This window comes from Prenolepis imparis, unplaced genomic scaffold (assembly GCF_030444845.1).
Source record: "Prenolepis imparis isolate NDT839.2.m4 unplaced genomic scaffold, iyPreImpa1.0 SCAF_12, whole genome shotgun sequence".
NCBI classification, from domain to species: domain Eukaryota; kingdom Metazoa; phylum Arthropoda; class Insecta; order Hymenoptera; family Formicidae; genus Prenolepis; species Prenolepis imparis.
This window is the reverse complement of record NW_028141170.1, coordinates 388,757-408,980: the sequence shown is the minus strand read 5'-3', so window position 1 is coordinate 408,980 and position 20,224 is coordinate 388,757. Positions and strand designations below refer to the sequence as shown.

General features: G+C 34.1%; 2 protein-coding genes across 2 annotated transcripts in view; both read left to right on the top strand.

Moving 5' to 3' along the window:
* The window catches only part of Sifr (SIFamide receptor), a 42,722-nt gene extending 35,216 nt beyond the window's left edge, over positions 1–7,506 (top strand). Inside the window, exon 3 of the mRNA XM_083051133.1 lies at positions 713–7,506. Within this exon, the coding sequence (XP_082907259.1) occupies positions 713–1,496 (784 nt within the window). The 3' untranslated portion in view covers positions 1,497–7,506. The remainder of the gene's footprint in view (positions 1–712) is intronic.
* Positions 7,507–10,415: 2,909 nt separating this feature from the next.
* Positions 10,416–20,109, top strand: LOC145943935 (uncharacterized). The gene is made up of 15 exons (XM_083051855.1): positions 10,416–10,610; positions 10,949–11,201; positions 11,354–11,457; positions 11,695–12,021; positions 12,241–12,513; positions 12,595–12,650; positions 13,072–13,119; positions 13,219–13,390; positions 16,076–16,354; positions 16,698–16,950; positions 17,065–17,165; positions 17,646–17,975; positions 18,512–18,787; positions 19,418–19,629; positions 19,983–20,109. Exons 1-14 carry the CDS (start codon positions 10,416–10,418, stop codon positions 19,472–19,474), a joined length of 2,724 nt encoding a protein of 907 aa, XP_082907981.1. The 3' UTR covers positions 19,475–19,629; positions 19,983–20,109.
* The last annotated feature ends 115 nt before the right edge of the window (positions 20,110–20,224 follow it).

Here is a 20,224-nt window from a genome sequence, read left to right as displayed (position 1 = left end):
CGATACCGACAAAAACATTACGCACCTTTCCTAGGTAATTTGACTTGTTTGTCGAACAGCAAACAACTCTTGCGTGTGCGTCACATAAAAGATATTCTCCCGCGCATATCTATTCTCAAGCGGCTCAAGCGGTTTGCATGCTCGTCGGAGCGTGACGGGCGCGAGTGTCTTTCGAAAGAGCGAATGGAACATTGTTGGCAATTCCATATGTGAGATCTAAAAATGGTAACGGCTGTACGGGCGTCAAGTAGGCGGGTTCGTGCCCGAACCTGGTCTCTAAAACGACCGTGTTCTGCATTCTTCGTGAAACGATACGATAAATCAGACAGTTATCTATAATCCGCGACTGTATACTTTCCGGTGGTAAAAATTTATCATTGTGACGAAGAGGCTTGTTAATCAAACCTGTGGAACGATCGCTTTGTCGTCTGAAACTTTTAACCCCACCCTTACAGATCTCCTCGCGATAAGCGCCGTTTTTTCAGCTGTATGCGTGTGATGTATCAGGGCTTGTTATTTATTAAGTCGAGTCATTGCTTATATAATTCAAATTAAATTAAATTAAAATTATAAATACAATTAAAATTATGTTAATTATGTTAATTTAAAAATTTTTTTAAATTTTGATCTAGTCAATTTAAATAAACGCAAACATATAAGTAGAGAAAAAAATTAATAGTTATTATAGAGCCGTTCGATGTACATTTTTCAGATTTCTGGCAATCTGGTGGCCGCTGAAATGCCAAATCACGAAACGACGAGCCCGCATGATGATCGTCGTGATCTGGTTCATCGCTCTTACGATGACATCACCGTGGTTGCTGTTCTTCGATCTGGTGTCTATCTACGAGGACGAGCCCGATCTGCGTCTCTGTCTGGAAACGTGGCCGCATCCCGAGGACGGCAGGCTCTTCTTCCTGATCGGCAACCTGATTCTCTGCTACGTGCTGCCGATGATTCTCATATCTCTCTGCTACATTCTCATATGGATCAAGGTGTGGCGCAGGCACATACCCACCGACACCAAGGACGCCCAGATGGAGAGGTTACAGCAGAAGTCGAAGGTGAAGGTAGTCAAGATGCTGGTCGTGGTCGTCATACTCTTTGTTCTCTCGTGGCTGCCTCTCTACGTGATCTTCGCCGTGATCAAGCTGGGTGGCGATATCGTAGAGGGGGGAGACGAGATCCTGCCGATCGCCACGCCGATCGCCCAGTGGTTGGGCGCCAGCAATTCCTGCATAAATCCGATCCTCTATGCCTTCTTCAACAAGAAGTACCGGCGCGGCTTCATCGCCATTCTCAAGAGCGGTCGGTGCTGCGGCAAGCTCAGGTATTACGAGACCGTCGCGATGATGTCCTCCTCGACGAGCATGAGAAAGTCCTCCTATTACGTCAACAACAACAACAACAATTCGTCGACGAGACGCGCCTGGCACGGGCCGCCGGTCCATCAGGACAGCAACGTCTCCTACATATTCAACCACACCGGCGTGTAATTGCGGTCTTGCCCGAGGTGGTCTCGCTTTATTGTGCAGATTTAATAATACCCGCTCGACGCGGGGGATAAACTGGAGAGAGAGAGAGAGAGAGAGAAAGAGAGAGGGAAGAGAGGACGTGGCGGTCTTCTCATCTCACGGATCTTCTGGTCAACCCGCGGTTGAAGCCGAAATCTGGCCAAAGTCAGCCGGTCCGAGAATTACGGGTCACTCTCGGGTGATGGACACGATTGTTACTTCGGGCCGGAAGTCAGCGACGGAAAGACGATCGAGAGATTACGAGACAATTTCTACGAAGACGCGCGCATTTCTCGCGGCAGAGAGACGACAGTTGTCGTCTCATTGTCATTGTCCTTGGAAGAGGAAGACGTCGTCGGTTTTTTCGATTTTGTCGCAATGTAGCTCTTACGTACTTGTAATACAATAGGCGTTGAGGAAGATTCACCGCGCAATTGATCGCTTAGATACGACACGAGGTGCGTGTTCTATAGCTTTTTCCGGAATCATTCGAAGATGACACGACGACGAGATTACGCTTCAACGAACCTTACGATTTCCTCTATATGTCGATATGATATTTGTACGCCATTTTGAAGGATACGCGAGAAATAGTTCGTTAGATCTACCAATTAAGAAAACTCGCGCGCGAGTTTGTTGTTACGATTGCATGCATCATCCTTTGCCCGTCGGGCACGTAATTAGCGCGACAGCTCGGAGTAGCGGGATGATGACTCGGGATGATGACTCGCGGGCGAGCGGATGCGCGAGTCGACTCGTTGTCTCTCGACGGCTCGTGATAGACAATTAGTCGTCGCGCGCGACACTCATCGGAGGAGTAGCCGCGTAATTAAGGAGGCGGAAGTGGAGGCGTATGCAGGCACCACTTTACACGGTATACGCTCGATCGAGCAGAGGAGGATCAACACGGACGGGTAAAGTGCGGTATATAGCGTAAGAATTGATTTCGGTCCATCGGATTTTCGATTACGATATTGAAAAAGGGATCGCGCGAGAAGTTGTATGAAATATCCCATTTTATTCAGGCGGATTAATTTGTATATACTGTTTCACGAAGGGTATTTTATTCATATTTTTGCCGGCCTTTCCGGTGGAGAGAGTAAAGGCACGATTCTTCGTAAGTCACAATGTTGATATTGACACCACACACGTATTTTTTTTTCTCCCATACTTTTATCCTATAAATATATGACAGAATGAAGAAAGAATTTATTTCGACGATAAAAAAGTGAGTTGATCGACTCTTTGTAAACACTACCTCCACATGTAGGTCAGCAATTTACTACTATGTACTTAAAATTATATATACACTAGAGGATTACGTACATATATATTTTCTTACCGAGAAACGTTAATCGAGTTGGTACTTTTGTCGTTTATTGGATGTTTAGATATTTATGGCTTACGCTTATGAAATATAATAAAAAAGATTCACGCAAATGTGTGAGACAAAGGCGTCTTCGTTTTCAATGTTTTTTGTAGGTTTATTTTAGATGCTTCTTGCACTTTTATTCGGAAAATATCGAGTAGGCGGTTCGATTTGTAGGATGTTATCAAAGACTTTCGTTCGTTCTTGTATCAGATTAATCGATAGGATTTTTTCTCGTATGCTTGTGGGTTTGCGCATGCGTAATTTGTCCGAATTGTCCCAATGAGGGCGATTTTCTGAAACTACGAGACGCTTGTTATAGCTCGTCATTGAAGAATCATCTGTCAAATAATCGCACTTTTAATGCGACCGAGCAATCGCCATTACCTGCTCGTTATACATTTTAAGATTTCACGACGATCGGCTTTTCCACGGGCGCGATTTGCTGGAAGATAGGGGGATGATGCTGGAGAGAGAAGACGGGGGCGGAATCACTCTGAATCCTCATAGCTGTAAATCGATAAGCGCGCGAATCGCCGGATTTTAAGGATAGAGCAATTATTTTCGTAAAGTTTTTATACAAGAGACGAGGGGTGAATCGTAGATGTAACACGAACGTACGAATTATTACACAGTGGTCTCGAGACGCTGCTCAAATTCATATCCATCTTAATAGCGGACGTCGCCACTAAGTAAGTCGAGCGGCGGCGCGATTAGGTTTGTAACGATGATAATAAAATAGAATGAGAGACAAACTGTAAAATGCAACTAAGTAGCGATAGCTGATTGAAAGAACTCGAGAAAGAGAGAGTGAGAGAGAGAGAGGAGGAGGGGCGTAAGAACAATCTTGGAACTTGAAACTGATATAATATTTCGCCAAGTTTACAATTTTGCCATAAACACACACGGGTGGAAATAATCTTTCTAGATTTACATACACTGACGTATCTTTTCGATAATATCAACAACTAAATTTACCGAAATTATGTCGGCTGGCAATAATTTCGGACTGCGACTGTATATGTGTGTACATATAAAACAGCAAAAATATGCGAGTAATCAAGTGTACCAGCATTGAATATAATAGTATGTATATACATGTAAAGAGAAGGGTGTGTGAGTCTGTATTCGCTCCGTCTTGTATATTTACATTATATGTATATCCACTGTTGTTATTAAATATATATATATGCAGACACGCGCAACATGTTTATCCATACGTTTGTCCGTCTAAAAAAATCTCTTTTTCAAACTATAGATTGTTAATCGTTATTATGGATCGTTAATGATCGCGAAATATTTTTCACGCACCCGCTTGAACGGATTTTTCGTCATTTTCCGACGTAAAAGTTTACGTTATGAAATAATAGAGACACGGGTCAGGAATTTGCCGGGAGAATTTTTGCGTTCAATTTCCCGAACAGTCTGTCGGATATATCATGGCGTTTACCAGATAATAGACCTTTTAATTAGCGCGTAAAAATTACATTTGTAAATTAGATACGATATGCAAGGAAATGTTGTAATACATGTAAGGAAAACATTTGTAATAGGGCTACATATATAAAGCCAATTATTCAAAATGCCGATATATTTAAATATTTGGATATTTGGATGTGTGCGTGTGTGTGTGTGTGTGTGTCAGCAATTAAATTTTGACACATTCAAATAATTCTATCTGACAATGAGGTAAAACGAATGATCGAATAATTCAAGTATTTCGAATACACACACATTTTCAGATGATTGAATTATCATCAATATATTTCGATATTTACTAAATATTTGTGATATTTCTGACCAATCTATAACTGTACATATTTGAATGGACGAATAATACACTACAGAGATAATACAACTGATACTTGATATATGTATATTCTCATTCGGTTGCTTAAAAAAAATATTCAATTATATTTTATCAAAAATCTCACGTGTATATTAAAGTTTATTCGATTTATCCGAATAACACGGGATTATTCGAACATTTACAGTCCTAATACATACTCATTACTTACTTAAATCTTGTTTCATCAAGACTTGCAAGCATGCAATCAAAAAGTTTCCGGACTGACACTATAAAAAGTAATTGACTAATCCTATTCATGATTATCTCCTTCAAAGTAATCTCCTTAGGTATTAACCCTTAACGATGGAAGAGAAGAAGATCCATACAATCTCGGTGATGAGAGTTTCTCTCACACATATAGACTCTTAATTTTTTTTACATCCTTTTCAAATGGTCGTTGGACTTAATGTTAATTACTTTTATTGGTTATCTAAGATATTTAGGAGTAGAAAAAATTTATTGCTTTAAAAGTTTGATGTGAGAGATTTGTTAAGTGGAGATAGCGACATGATCAGTGTGGAAACTATTTAATTGCATCTCCTATGATACAGTTGGCGTCAGAATAGTGAAGACACTGTTTTCAGTGATTTCCACAACGCGTCCGATAATAAATAATAGATCTTATCTCGAGTCTTTCGATGACTATTTCATTACATTGTTCTGTAATATGCGTTCAGAAGTTTACAATCTCGCCATAACTGCGAGAAAAAATTGTTAATATTTAATGAGTAATGCGTTTTACATACAAAGATAAACTATATATCGCGTATCGCATGTTTCTAGTTGGCGATCGGTTCCTACCGCACGATAATTTCATCAAAGCATCACGATAATCCAGAAATGCCGTTTAAACGCCATTTAAAACCTAGAGCCGTGTTCAGACAAGCGTCCCAATAATAAATATAGTAATGCTCTCGATAGATAATATTTTATTAATTTCAATTTGTCATCAAGAAAAATGTTATACAAAAGATTTATGTTAAAAGTTAAAAGTATGCGTAATAAAGTAACTAATAATTTTGAAGAAAAAAGATGCACGTAAAGAGAAGGTATAATTCCTCAAGTTGTATGAAAGACTACTTTTATCGTAAATCTTTTATATAATTTTCAATTTACCGATATATATCGATAAATTCTTTGCAAAGATACGTCGAGAAGATACATGTAATGTTAATTCCGAGAGACAGCGAGAATCTACCTAGGGTAATCTGCGACGCTTAGAAAGGTTAATCCATCGTCTCGTATAAGCTTATTTTTTCTGATGGCGCGTGAGATACACGCGAGGGAAGCCAGCGATAACGTAAATTTGCGTTTCTCTCGATAGATTTATAAGCATTCTGTTGTACACAATTTGTTATTAACCACGCGCGCGCGACACTCCCTGTTATATTGTTATTATATACGCTGTAATAATCTCGCTTCTCAAGCAGGATATGCGAATTAAAACGTTTAATTGATAGAACGTATTTACGGTTATATTATTATTAGCGATGGCTGCGCGAAGTAGCCGAGTGTGTTTGATGATGAAACAGCGGTGAGAGATTTTCACGTCGAGATATCAGATGTGCACGTTTGTTCATAGTCGCGAGATGATGCCTTTGTACATTTCGATACTTTGTCCTCGTATAAAAAATACTATTACACAGCTTTGTGCAAAAATCGTGTATGTATGTGCGTGTGTGTGTGTATGAATGTTACTTTCCGCGAGTCTTCACTGTAATTATAATTATCAGGTTGGTGAGAAAGTTGGTGTTTTCGTTACATTTTTTAAAACAAAATTAGAGAGAGAGAAAGACAGCTTTTTCTATTAATACATAGTCACTATATTAATTTTAATGCATTTTTCGTTCACGCTTTGAAAATGAAACGTTTTTCTTCGTCGCAGTTCTTTTTTAAGTCAGCTTTAAGTAAATTGTTTAATTTTATTTCAAATAGATCCTTCTTTCGCATTAATATAATAATAATATCGCGTCGTAAAGAGTGCAATATCGCTTTTGAAAATTTGTACACCGGTGTCACCGGTTAGATTGACATTTTCGTTGCACACGTTGCCGATTTAAAGTCGAAAATATGGGCGATTTGTTTTACGCTCGCGCTTCGTAACAAGAGACACCTGTAATGTTAAATCCTCTTAGCAAATATAACACCGAAAGAAATATGTCATCCCTCTTCTCCTTCCGTTATTTTGCTTTCACGGTTACGCGGTTATATGGATAGGCAGCGCGCGTTATCTGTATAACAATGAAATAATAGAAACATACTAGATAAGGAGACAAGATTGCGAGAGCGAAGTATATAAGTGTTTTAGCGTTGTATCTCAGAGTGTGTGTATGTATAATGTACCAAATCAAGATGTTACACCAGTGTCGACGCCTCTTCACTTATTGACAAGAATAATATACGAAATACTTGCCGTATTTTTTTTTTAAGTCGAATAAATATACGTAAATATTACGAAAGATAGTCTTTGTTTGTTGTACATGTTTTGCGAGTAAATGTATATACGTACATATAATATGTATATCTATATATAGATGGTATGTAAACAGCCGGCGATTTGGCGTTATCACGCCCATCAGCCGAAGGCACACGTTCTCTGTCCACTGTTCGACGTAGCAATAAATTCTAATTATTCTTTTTGTTCAACATTTTTTATAGCGAATAATACCGTGGTAATGCCGAATCGCGTCCCGTGTAGCTAAAAATGTATCGAGTTGCGAGTATACGTATTTTCTCAAAAAAAAAGAACATTAAAATATATACAATAAAATATATACCTCCATTGTACGCTTCTTTATAGTCATCAACCTGATGTCTCCTGCGTTTATAGTTGTATCAATTCAAAAATACGCGCATTATTTTCTCTCATTTACGTGAGCGTAGAAAATTTAACTGCATTTGAAATTATTAACACGGTCAAAAAATACTGCAACTACTGACAAAAAACAGACCGGGACGTATTCGCGAGGAATGTTGATCACTGAATCCGCCAGGCAGACTGAGAAAAAAACAGTCGAACTTTAATGGAACTAGAGGAAATAAAAATCCACGCGAAACACAAGAGAAAGCAGCAGAATAATTGCGAAACGGAACGAACGCAGACGGAGCGGAAAAGAAACTCTAATTCAACCCTCGGAAAGGAGCAACGAGGACGCGAAATTAAAGAAGAGAAACTAAATACGAAACAACCGCGCGACCTGCGTTTAAGTGTATCACGTTACTCATCAAGAAACTCGCAAACTCGTCATCGATCTCGCTAACATCGGCAGGATCGATATCCTTCTATCCGCACACATTTCAGGGGTCCGACCGCAAACTGCATGGTGGTCGAAAATTCCAGGCTTAATTTGGCGAACCGCAACAGAATGCGCGATATAGCGGGTAAAACGCAAAACGCAACCCCCGCACGACGCACAAAGAGCGTCGCGATGATAAAATGTTAGACTTAAACAGAAGCAGTCGGGGAAAAGATCCAGCGACACTCGCGCACAGAGAAATTTTTCAACAAATATAAAGAAATGTTCAGTAAAAAAAATAAATTATATTATATGCATATATTGGGCGAGAAAATTAATGAAAGAAAAGCTAAGGGGGTGTCTATTAACTTGTTATAAAATTCTCGTTTTATGGAGCAACTAAGATTTTTTATCATGCATCAAATGCAATCCAAGACGGACGGTTGCCGTAAATTAAAACAATTTAACCAAAACCAGTGCCTGCATTTTCAAAAATTTTGTATAATTGCGGCAAGTGAACAAATTCTAGAAATTGATAATCATATATGGAGTGATTCCTTAATAAAAGATCTTAACAATTGTTATACAAAGTTATGTTTAACAGACAAATTCTATATAACACATTCTTAAAAGATAAGAATAAAAATTTTGTATATATGCCCCATTATTTAAATATTCCTTTCTAAAAAAGGCATATTATTTAAAACATGTTCTATATATTTTAATATTTTCAACATATTATATACATATACCCCACTACGCTATAGAAATGTCATAAAATAATTTCTCACTCACCGATACGTAGAATAGCGGAATTGTAGTCCACAGCACATTGATCTGAAAACAAAATATTCAAATTATGTATATACATATGTATGTGTCGAATATTTCGTATATACAATATAAATATGTAAGCTAGAATATTTAATTAGCAAATTTTCGCTTTATTAATATTTTTTTACAGAAATCAGCTGATTAAAGCGTTAATTTGCTAATTAATTTTTAAAATAATATGTTATAAAAATTAATAATATGTTTTAAATAATATGTTATAATACTTTAAATTCGATTAATATTTTTGACAGTTATCAGCTAAATTCTGTCAAAAATATTAATCGAAAATAAGATAACATATTATAACATATTATTTACAACATATTACTATTTTAATTTTTTGTTGATTAATTTCTGTGAAAAAATATTAATCGATGAGTTTAAACAAACTTTATTTTTTTAAATATTCCTTTTAACATAAAATCGAAGAATTGTGTTGTTCTAGTATTGTTAAAAGAATTATGCGTATAAAAAACCAATATTTAATGTAATTACGAGAATAATACAATATACAAAAACAAATAATGAAATAAGCCCTTTAGCGAAAGTCCTATTCGGGCTTACATGTAATAGATTGTATATGATTATGTTAATAAAATGAAAAACATAATGAAGGAAATTAAATTGAATTTAAATAAATAAAATTAAATCTATTATAAAATTAATTAACAAATTAATAATTACAGTACCCTTTTTAAACATTTAAATAAATAAATATTTTAAATAGTCATTTATCAGATTAATATACTTTTATCCCTTGATTTCCTTAAAATTAAGTTTAAAATTTATGTTTTACAATTTTACAACATGTAAATAGATTTTTATGATAAGATTCTGTTTGCCTTGAATTCCTGAAGACTGCGCAAAATTCCGAGACAAAATTGCTTTAGAAGAACTCAGATAGCTTGTAAGAGTAGTATAAAGTATAGAGCACTGTATGTTTCATTTTTGATTCATTCTTGAACTAATTAAATTTCTATAGCTAACAATCTAGTTTAACACATGTTTGATGTACAACACGGTTTAGGAGAATTCAAATACGTGACTGCTGCCGTTGCACAAAACAAGTGTGATATATGTGTTCTTTATTAGAATTTAATAAAATACGAAGACGAGAGAAGTGCGACTTAGCGACAGAGATCTTCGACTGGCACTTTTTCACGATCTCTACAAATGCAGCATAGCACTCTTCCTTATTTCCTTTTTCTGTGATCTCTACTTCCTTGCAAAACTCTTTTCAGAATCTTGTGAATATAACAGCTGAAAAAAAAAAGATTAAAGAATGCATATCTTTCATATCGATGCGTTTCTTTTTATTATTCAGACAATTTTAATTCAAATATATCATTACACATTATATATTCTTTTCCGCGAAAAGGACGTAGGGTGTGTGCTCTGTAATAACGCAGACTTTTCTCCTGTTCTAACTTGATACTACCTCCTGTATAGCTTAATAATAGGCTAAGATAATAGAGGGGGAGAAATAACTCGATCAAAAGATCGTGCCGCAATTGCACGTATATACCCGCTATTACGTATCTCTATATCTATTATTGTAGGGTGCAATTCTCGTTAATACAGTATAACCGTGGAAGTGGCGGTTGTTGCGAACTATGGCGGCGAAGAAACGGGATTTTCTCTCGATACGATTGGCGAGATTTTTAATGAAGACTATCGGTTATTGGCCTCCAGAGTCAAAATTCGAGAAATTTATGTTAAATGTAACTTTGGCCTATACGTTATTCGCGATCGCTTTAGCTTTATGGATAGAATCAACCGAATTGTACTTAGGTATAGGTGACATTTACGTGAGTACCAAAATTCTTGTTATATTAATAAGAGAAGCGAAAACTCTTTCATCACGAAAAATGAATAAAATTGATTGCCCAGAAATTGGAATTTTGCTTTAAATAATCATTTTTCATAATAAGTTTAATATTTAGTTACTTTTTTTAAATTTTCTAAATTCTTTTTATTTTATATACATATATAATTTTCATATATTCACACGTTCATATTTTATTTAGTCTTTGTGTAAAGTAGTTGTTTAGTATACAGAAATTTCTTTATTTTACGGAATAATAATTTCTTTTATATTAGAAATTAGATATTAATAATAAAAATAAAAACTATATCGATATGTTAGGCCGTCACGTACACTGCTTGCAGTACTATGCCAGTGGTCATAGTTTTGTTGAAGTTATGCTTCTTTCTACGTCATCGGGAAGAAATGCTGTCAATGCTGAAATACACGGAAGATAACTTTTGGTACGTACAGTACGATGCATATGGCCGCAAAATTTTAGAACAGATCAACAAAAAGGGAACAATATTATTGTTCACGTTTACGTTCTTCACTCAAGGAGCCGTTTTATCGTATCTCCTGACGCCTATAATTGGTATTTTAAATTTTCATCGTCCATTTAATAGAAAATAGAATAGTGCAGATCTCTTATGTTTTTTGTTAAGCTATTTTCTTTTATTTATTTCGTAGCATTTGTTGCGCGAGCGGATATCTTATTTATTTTCCATGTTAAATTTTTGTTTGTAGAAAATAGGGGGAAAAACGAAACCGAGAGAATACTCATGTTTAATGTCTGGATCGGAATTCCGACAAACGTCACGCCTAACTATGAAATAGTTTTTTTTTTCGAGGTAACGCAGCGTATTCATGCACTCGTTTATAATATAAAGACATTCGAATCTGAATTAATTTTCTAGCAATCATTCGCGACTCTAGATTCAAGCATACGTAATCTTTAATTAGATTTTGAAGTGAATTAACGGAAATTATAGCGTTGCATCCAACGTGTTAGACTATGTCACTTGTATCGTTTCCATATCGTTCTTTGTTAAATAATATAATCTAATTTTCTCTAAATGATTTTACAGTTTATAGCGCTAATTCACTCAGGGCTGTGCTTCTGCTGCTTCGATAATCTCTTAGGACTGATAAACATGCACGCCGCTGGTCAGTTCAAAATGCTTCATCATCGCCTGGAAACCATTCTTCAAAAAGTCGAACGGGCAGGTACCGTGGAATTGCTCACTCAAAAAGGGAAACATCAAGTATACGAAGAAATTATTGAATGCGTCACAATACATCACAAGTTAATCTGGTACAGTGAAAGTATGGAACGTCTCTTCATGTATACGACCCTCTGTCAGCTCCTGTCATCCGCTATCTTGCTTTGCGTTTCGGGTTTGCAAATATTTTTGGTAAGTATATAAAAAAGGAAAGAAAGAGGGGAAAAAGAAGAGTAGGGGGAGGGGAAGAAACGATAGAAGAGGAGGGGAAGAGAGAATAGGATATGTCACACAAACCAATGTTAAGTAATTGATTGTGAGGGTACCAGAAAAAAAATAGATGAGTGTAAATCTCTATCTTACGTGGCTCGTTGATCTTTCTTCACGCATCGCGCATCTCTGTTGAAAAAGGGCCAAGGTACGATCGTCAGACGAATGATATTTATCGCCCACGCAAATGCATGCTTCTTCCAACTGTTCGTGATTACGTTGACGTCGAACGATTTGATAGACGAGAGTCGCGCGATAGGAGATGCGGCATACAATGCCAATTGGCAAGTTTTGGCTCACAAGGACAACAAAGGTATCAGAAATGCTATTCTGATGATCATAATGCGAGCCACGCGTCCTTGCTCCATATCAGCTGGTGGTTTCTTCCCCGTATCTCTCGAGACGTTTATGACGGTAAGTTTGACATAAAAATATGTGATTATATTAGGTGAATATATCTGTATATACACGATATCTAATCCTATTTTCTTCTAGGTGTTGAGCACCGCGGTATCCTATTTTACTTTGCTTCGCAACTTTATCGGAGGATAGTGGATAAGCCAGAATATAAGAAGTTTAAAATTATTTAAGCGATAAATTTTGAGGAAAAAATTTAGAAATATTCTCAGAGAACGTATCAAATTTTATGTAACCATTAACAGAAATCTATTAAAGTAGACTTGCGCATTATTTTAGATTTAAATTGTACAATAACATATATATACACAATATATAAAATGTACATATGAATATTATACAGTAAGCCAAGAAATGTCTGATTTTTCTGGCAAAAGAAATATAATATTTTTTCAAACGAAATACTGTAAATACAATATTTCACTATCCTTTCCCTATAATCGGAATGTGCAGGAATTCCTCATTTTTTGTATACTCATATATGTATAAAAAAGCTGTTTATTACGTAATCATAATTAATCACGTAAATTTTATCTACAAATACAACTTCTCTAGCGCTCTGTTTTACATTGCAAGCCAACATCCAATTTGCGATGAGATTCGGTGGCACGACTGACGGCAAAGGGAGAAAGCTTAATACATTGTTCACACACAGTGGGGAGATCGAAACTAATATATGCACCACCGATTGATCGTCTCAAGGGAGACGCACTATGATGGTAGCTTGTCACGAGCACGTGGTAAGCTCGCGCCAATTTTCCTGCCTGTTAGTATAATGGGCTTCCATTTACGTCGAGATAGCTCCATCGTTCGAATGTACTTAGGACAGCGTGTCAAGAAAATTACGAGAAAATTACGAGATTTGGCACATGAGGTAAGAAATACTGATCAGTAAGTATTATAGAGGTCTTTATAAAAAAAAATGGTCGACCTCTAGGTACCGAAAAATGGCTGTTCTTACACATTCGGCTACGCCATTTGGGGGCTCGATTTTACCATTCTCGTTGAAAATCATACTGCACGATTTTTTAAAGATACTGTAAAAAAATATAACATTGAAAAATAAACATTGAAAAATTAATTAAAAAATTTTGGATGTATGTTTCTTCTTGAAATATACATATATTAAGAATTTCAATAAAATTTCTGAAATATATTGAAAAATAACGCATAAAAATCATATATATATATATATATATATATATATATATATACAGGGTGTTCCATTTTAACTTTGCCATCGAAATATCTCGTAAAGTCTAAAAGATACGAAAAAATGTTTCAAACAAAAGTTGTGTGGCTTCAAGGGGGACATAAGATAGTAGAAAAGATTTGACCTTGCATAGTCATTTGAAAGTCACGTGAAGGTCAATTGCTTAAATAAAACCTACTACTTTTCTTTGCATATTCTTGTAGCTTATCTCGAGAGCTTTCCAAAACCCTATATATGAGTTGAATTTCGTTCAGAATTTCCTGAGTTTTAAGGCTTGAAAGTTACAATACCCATTACTCAAGATGTACCACGCGGAGGTTGCCTAGTCGGATTTACACCACTCTTGACTGTTTACTGTAAGCATATTTAGTGATTAAGAAAAACTATTATTCTTAGTAAGGATTTTATAATATTTCATTATGAATAAACTGTCAATTCTGACAGCCTTTACTGGCTGGATCAACCACCGATTTTGCCTTCACTGGCTGGATCATTCTCCAATCTTTCTCTGAACACAAGAGAGGTGTAAATCCGACTAGGCAACCTCCGCGTGGTACATCTTGAGTAATGGGTATTGTAACTTTCAAACCTTATAACTCAGGAAATTCTGAACGAAATTCAACTCATATATAGGGTTTTGGAAAGCTCTCGAGATAAGCTACAAGAATATGCAAAGAAAAGTAGTAGGTTCCATTTAAGCAATTGACGGTGACCTTCAAATGACTATGCAAGGTTAAATCTTTTCCACTATCTTATGTCCCCCTTGAAGCCACACAACTTTTGTTTGAAACATTTTTTCGTATCTTTTAGACTTTACGAGATATTTCGATGGCAAAGTTAAAATGGAACACCCTGTATATAATTAAAAGAGTTGTATTATTTTTCCTTCTATAATTCGTTGTGACGCATTTATTCGTAGATGGCGGATGTAGCTATCAGAAAATGTATTTTTACCTTCCACTTCGTAGGCGGCTTTATGCACACAATTATACGTAAATGTGTAATGGCATAATTGAGCAAAACACGGTTGTCTCCGTTTATAACTCCAAGTGGGTATCTTTTGCCCGACGATGGTCCACAGAAGACCAGTGAGGAAAGCGCTAATTATGATCATGATCAGAGTACGTCGACCATGTATATATTAACTGCTGGGAATTTCACAATTATGCCCTTGTGAACCCTTTTATGGGTATAAGTGCAACGCGAATAACTTCCTTTAAAACTTCCCTGCTAAAGAAATTTATTTATTGCAAATTATAAGAAACATCACTATCAAGCCACGCTTTTTTTCGAGATATTTATGTGCAATATTATGCGAATTGTATTTTATTTCTTTCGTCGATTGTAGAATACGTCAACAAATAACTAGAATTGTACTCACAATCGTAACAATATGAGTACTTTCTTTATCTAAACTTTATAGATTATAATTTGCAAGAGAAAATAGATAAATTTATGAAATAAGTATTCACTAATTGTAAGTATAATTTTTAAAAAATAATTAAATCTATATTATCTAATACTAATCAATCAAATATTGTTTTATCAATCTATCTTATTTCTATATCACCATCTTCGTGCTTATCAATATAATGTACATATGCGATAAAAAATACAGATATAATATCATTTATACTTAAGTGTACGTATAAATGATATTAATTATAAATGATATTATTTTCAGTAAACTTTCTATTTGATCATTATAAATATACGTTTATATAGAGAATATTAATAATATTAAAATAAATGAAATAAATTTATATAGGTATATGAATTATTGAATAAAAAAATTATTAAAGAAAGTACGTATACAAGTAATTTAACGATAACAAGACATCTCGTAAAGTAAAGTTTAAAGTTTTTTATACAAAATTTTGTGATCTTTAATAAATTATTCAACGTATGATACATAAAGTGAGATGATGTAGATGACAAGATTTCTTTTGATTAATACAAAATTCAGATTATGTTTCAGAAATATTCCTTGTCCTATTACCTGTCTATTACGATATCACGACAAAACATTACACAAAAAACTATTTATATCAAAGAATAATTAAATCACTAAACTTTATTTAAATGTATAATCTCGCCTCTATTTTTACACAATAACACAATAACATTTTTATACATAACAGTTGCAAATAGACATGGAATTTACGATGGATCTCGATAACTCGTAGTCTGTTACTGAAGCGAAAACGACGAAGGAAGCAAACTAACGCATTGTCAAGCGAATATACCGAATACACATCACCGATTGATCGCCTTAGCAAGAAAGACTCGTATGATTGCAGCTTGTCACCAATATGAGATAAATGTGCATCAATTTTTCTGTCTTAGACTAATCGGCCACTTACGCCGAGATATAGCTCGGTCGTTCGGATGTACTTAGGGCTGCTGCGCCGTAAGAAAATCACAAGTTTCGGCATGACGCGAAATAAGGAATACCGATCGGTGAGTATTACACGGGTCTTCATGAAAATGGTAGGCCTTTGGTACGTCGAGACACCTCGGGAACAGCTGTTCCTGCGCATCGCGTTTGGCTATGCCGTTTCGGCGATTATCTTCGCCATTCTTGTCGAGGGCATCGATCTGTACCATTGCATAGGCGACTTTTACGTAAGTGACTCAGCGGTCGTTTTTCGCACAGTTTTTCTTAGATAGAAACAAAAGCATTATTTGTTTTTATACTAGAGCGTAATATTTTATTCTGTATTTTTATTTCTCGGTATTTATTTTCTTTTGCCAAAATATGTTCAATCGATTTCGCTTCTCTTAAGTACAATCTGCATCTCAATTGTCTCTTTACTTTTAAAGTAAAGTTAGAATCTGCTTTTAAATTTAATTATGTACAATATGTTGTTTTTAACATATGCTCACACATAAGCAACATGTTATCAAGGCATTTATATGAAATATTATGTCCGGTTGTAATTAATTGTTGACAATTTTATTACTCTAGGCTGTCACGTTCAATTTATGCACAACATTGCTGCTAATAATGATATTTGTGAAGTTGGGTAGCTTTATGTTCTATCGCGATACGATAATGAATTTGATCCATTATGCTGAGAAGAATTTTTGGAGTGTCACTTACGATAAAATCGGTACTCAAATTGTGAAAGAGTACGACAAATTAGGGACGACTATGGTTTACACTTTTACATTGATCGTTTACATTGCGACATTCAATTACATCTTTGCACCTTTTTTCGGTATAGTTACGATTTTTTTTGCTTATGTCATATTAGCGAACGTTATCTTTCAAATTCTCACTCATAAAGCGATGCTGTACAGCAAAAGGAGATTTTTTTACTTTTCATAAATAGAGAATCAAGGAACAAACGAAACGGAGAAGATTCTACCATTCAAACTATGGATCGATTTTCCATACTACTCACCATATTACGAAATTACTTATGTTATACAGGTAATAATGCATAAAATAATTTTTAAAAAAATATTTGTTATATAATATTTATATTGCATTTATTAGACATTTTCACAAAATATTACTTTAGAATTGAATCGAATCTTTGCTAGAATTTAATTTTCGCAAAGCATTTTTTTTCTTTATCATAAAAATTATATCTTTTATATAAAAAATTGATTTAGTTATTTAGTTAGTTTAGTTTATTTTCTTATTTGACATATTAATTTTTGAAATTATAAAATTCACTTATTTAATCAAATATTTATACTTTCTCTTATTTGCACATTTATAATAAACTCAATTTTGAAAACTGATTAGATCATATGTGGGCTGACAAGAGTCGAATCTTGCTACATGCAACTTTTTCTGTTTCTATTTATAAGCAATGTCGCATAACTTACAATTAGTATGAATCAAAATGCGACAAGTTTCAATAATGCAATTATGTCATTAAATTATAATATTGTCATCTTGTAGTCACTTTCGACAATACATTCGGGTATATGTACTTGTTGTTTTGACAATTTCGTAAGCACATTCAATATCCACGTGGCCGCGCAATTGAAAATTTTGGCCTATAAAGTGGAAACGATCACCGAAGATTGCATCAACATCGTGATCGGCCAGAAACACCTGTCTGAAACGGATAACACGATGTTAACGTTTAGGAATTTGCGAGATTGCGTACAGCAGCATCTCATGCTCATACATTACGTGCATAACATGCAACGTGTGTTCGCCGTTATATTACTCGGACAATTGCTGCTTTCCAGTATAGTCATCTGCTTCGGTGGATTCCAGTTACTCGTAAGCTTTCGAATCTTAATTCTCTTTTTTTGTTTTATATTTCATTGTGTTTTTTACCTGTTAATTTTATTATATTTTTGGGGGTCGCGTTTGCAAATATTAAAGAAATATTTATATTGCATTTTATATTTTTAATGTATTGTATTTTAAATTAAAAAAAAAATACAAATATTTTATATTTTCTTTTATTGATTTGTTTACAACTGCTATACTTTATAAGTCTAAAAATCTTGCAGTTATAATTTGTTAAAAAATGTACGTATTTAAGAATTTTAAAAAAGATTCCGAGAAGTTTATATTGAAAAAATTGGATTCTTTTTTAAATAATTATAAGTTTGGTACTGAAAAATTTGGAAAAAAAAATTACCAAAATCAGTTTATATTTCTAAAATATCTCACATATCCCTAATTTTAAACAATTAAGTGCATTTCATCAGAGTTGCTAGAGTTGCTAGAAAGTAAAATAGTATGGATGATTTTTCTCTATTACGAGTATTTTATCTTTTAAAATTCTTTACGAGAAATTTTTTTCGAAGGCGGCAAATGTGGTTATCAGAAAGTGCATTTTTGCCTTCCACTTTGTGGGCGGACTTATCCAGTTACTTATTTATACATGGACATGTAATGACATAATTGTGCAAAGCACAGCTATCTCCGATGCCGCTTATAATTCCAAGTGGTATCTCTTACCCGACAATGGCCCAGGAAAGGCAGTAAAGAAAGGATTACTTTTAATCATGATCAGAGCCCATCGACCATGTGTATTAACTGCTGGAAGTTTCGCAGTTATGTCTTTGGACACTTTTACCGGGGTAAGTGCGATTTGATAAATCTCTTTTTTAATATACAGCAAAGAAATTTATTTATTGCGTGTAGTGCCGCGCTATCTTTTGGATGCAATATTATATAAATCACACTTTAACCTTTTGCCTGATTTTATAATAGCCAATTAAAAATCAAGATAGAATATCCACAATCGCAACAGTCTGACAATAAGCGCACTTTCCTCATTAAAATTTTTTAAATTTATAGCTTGCAGAAAGTAGAAGATAAGTTCAGAAATATGCATCTATAATTATAACTTATAACTATTTATTCTAATCTATTTAATATCTAAATTCATATAATTAAAAACGTCCTTTGTTTACGTTTTTTATAATTATTTATTATAAGAGATTATATTTCTCTTTTCTCTGATTAAATTAAATTAAATTAAATTAAATTATATCTCAATATTTACATGTGTACCACGGATCAAAACAAGATAAATGTAAATTAATATTCTTATCTCTATCTTTCTAAAGATATTTAATATCTGCAATATATTATCAATTTATTTTGCTTCTATGATTTTCATTCATCATTAATATAGTTTATGCGATAATACAATATAAGATTAATTATATATAATACATATGTATGTATGTACATATATGCAACAGATACTAAGCACTGCAATGTCGTATTTTACATTATTACGACAAATGAGCGAGGCATAAAATATATAGACCTAAAGTATAATATTATAGAAGATATTGCTAGCATCAAATTAAAAAAAAAGTTATCTTGATACCATCATTATATTTGGTTTATATGCTGTATACGTCTAATTAAAATCAAGAAAACATATTCTGCATTCTTGGATATATTGTCGGTAAGCTATCAATTATACATAGTATATCTCTATAATACTATTATTTTTTACACTCGCAAATTATTTTCAGACTAATAGTTTTCCAGATAACCATTGCGAGTTACAATATGTATATATATATATATATATATATATATTTATATTGTATTTTGTTGGAAACAAACAATATTTTAAATATTTTATATTTAAAAACCCAAAATTATTCTTAAAACTTAAGGCATTAATATAATGAGATAAATTTACGTAAATATTGAAGAAAAATTATTGGAAAAAATACGCAAATAATTAAATAAAGTAACGAGTTATCTCGTAAAGATTGGTTTGAAAATGTTAATTCTTGTGATCTGCAATAGATTACTATTCGACGGACGATATAAAATTATAAAAGATTGAGATACCATACATTGAGTGTGAATTCAGTGTGAAAAGTGTAAGAGCATCAGTCGGCAACTGCTCATGTCTTCGTTCCAAGTTTTCAACAGATGAGAATTTTCATAAAATTTAAGATATTTATTATAGCGCAAAATTTAAATATAACGAAATAAATATTATTTTTATATTTACTTGTTAATATGATATATTAAAACTTCTCATT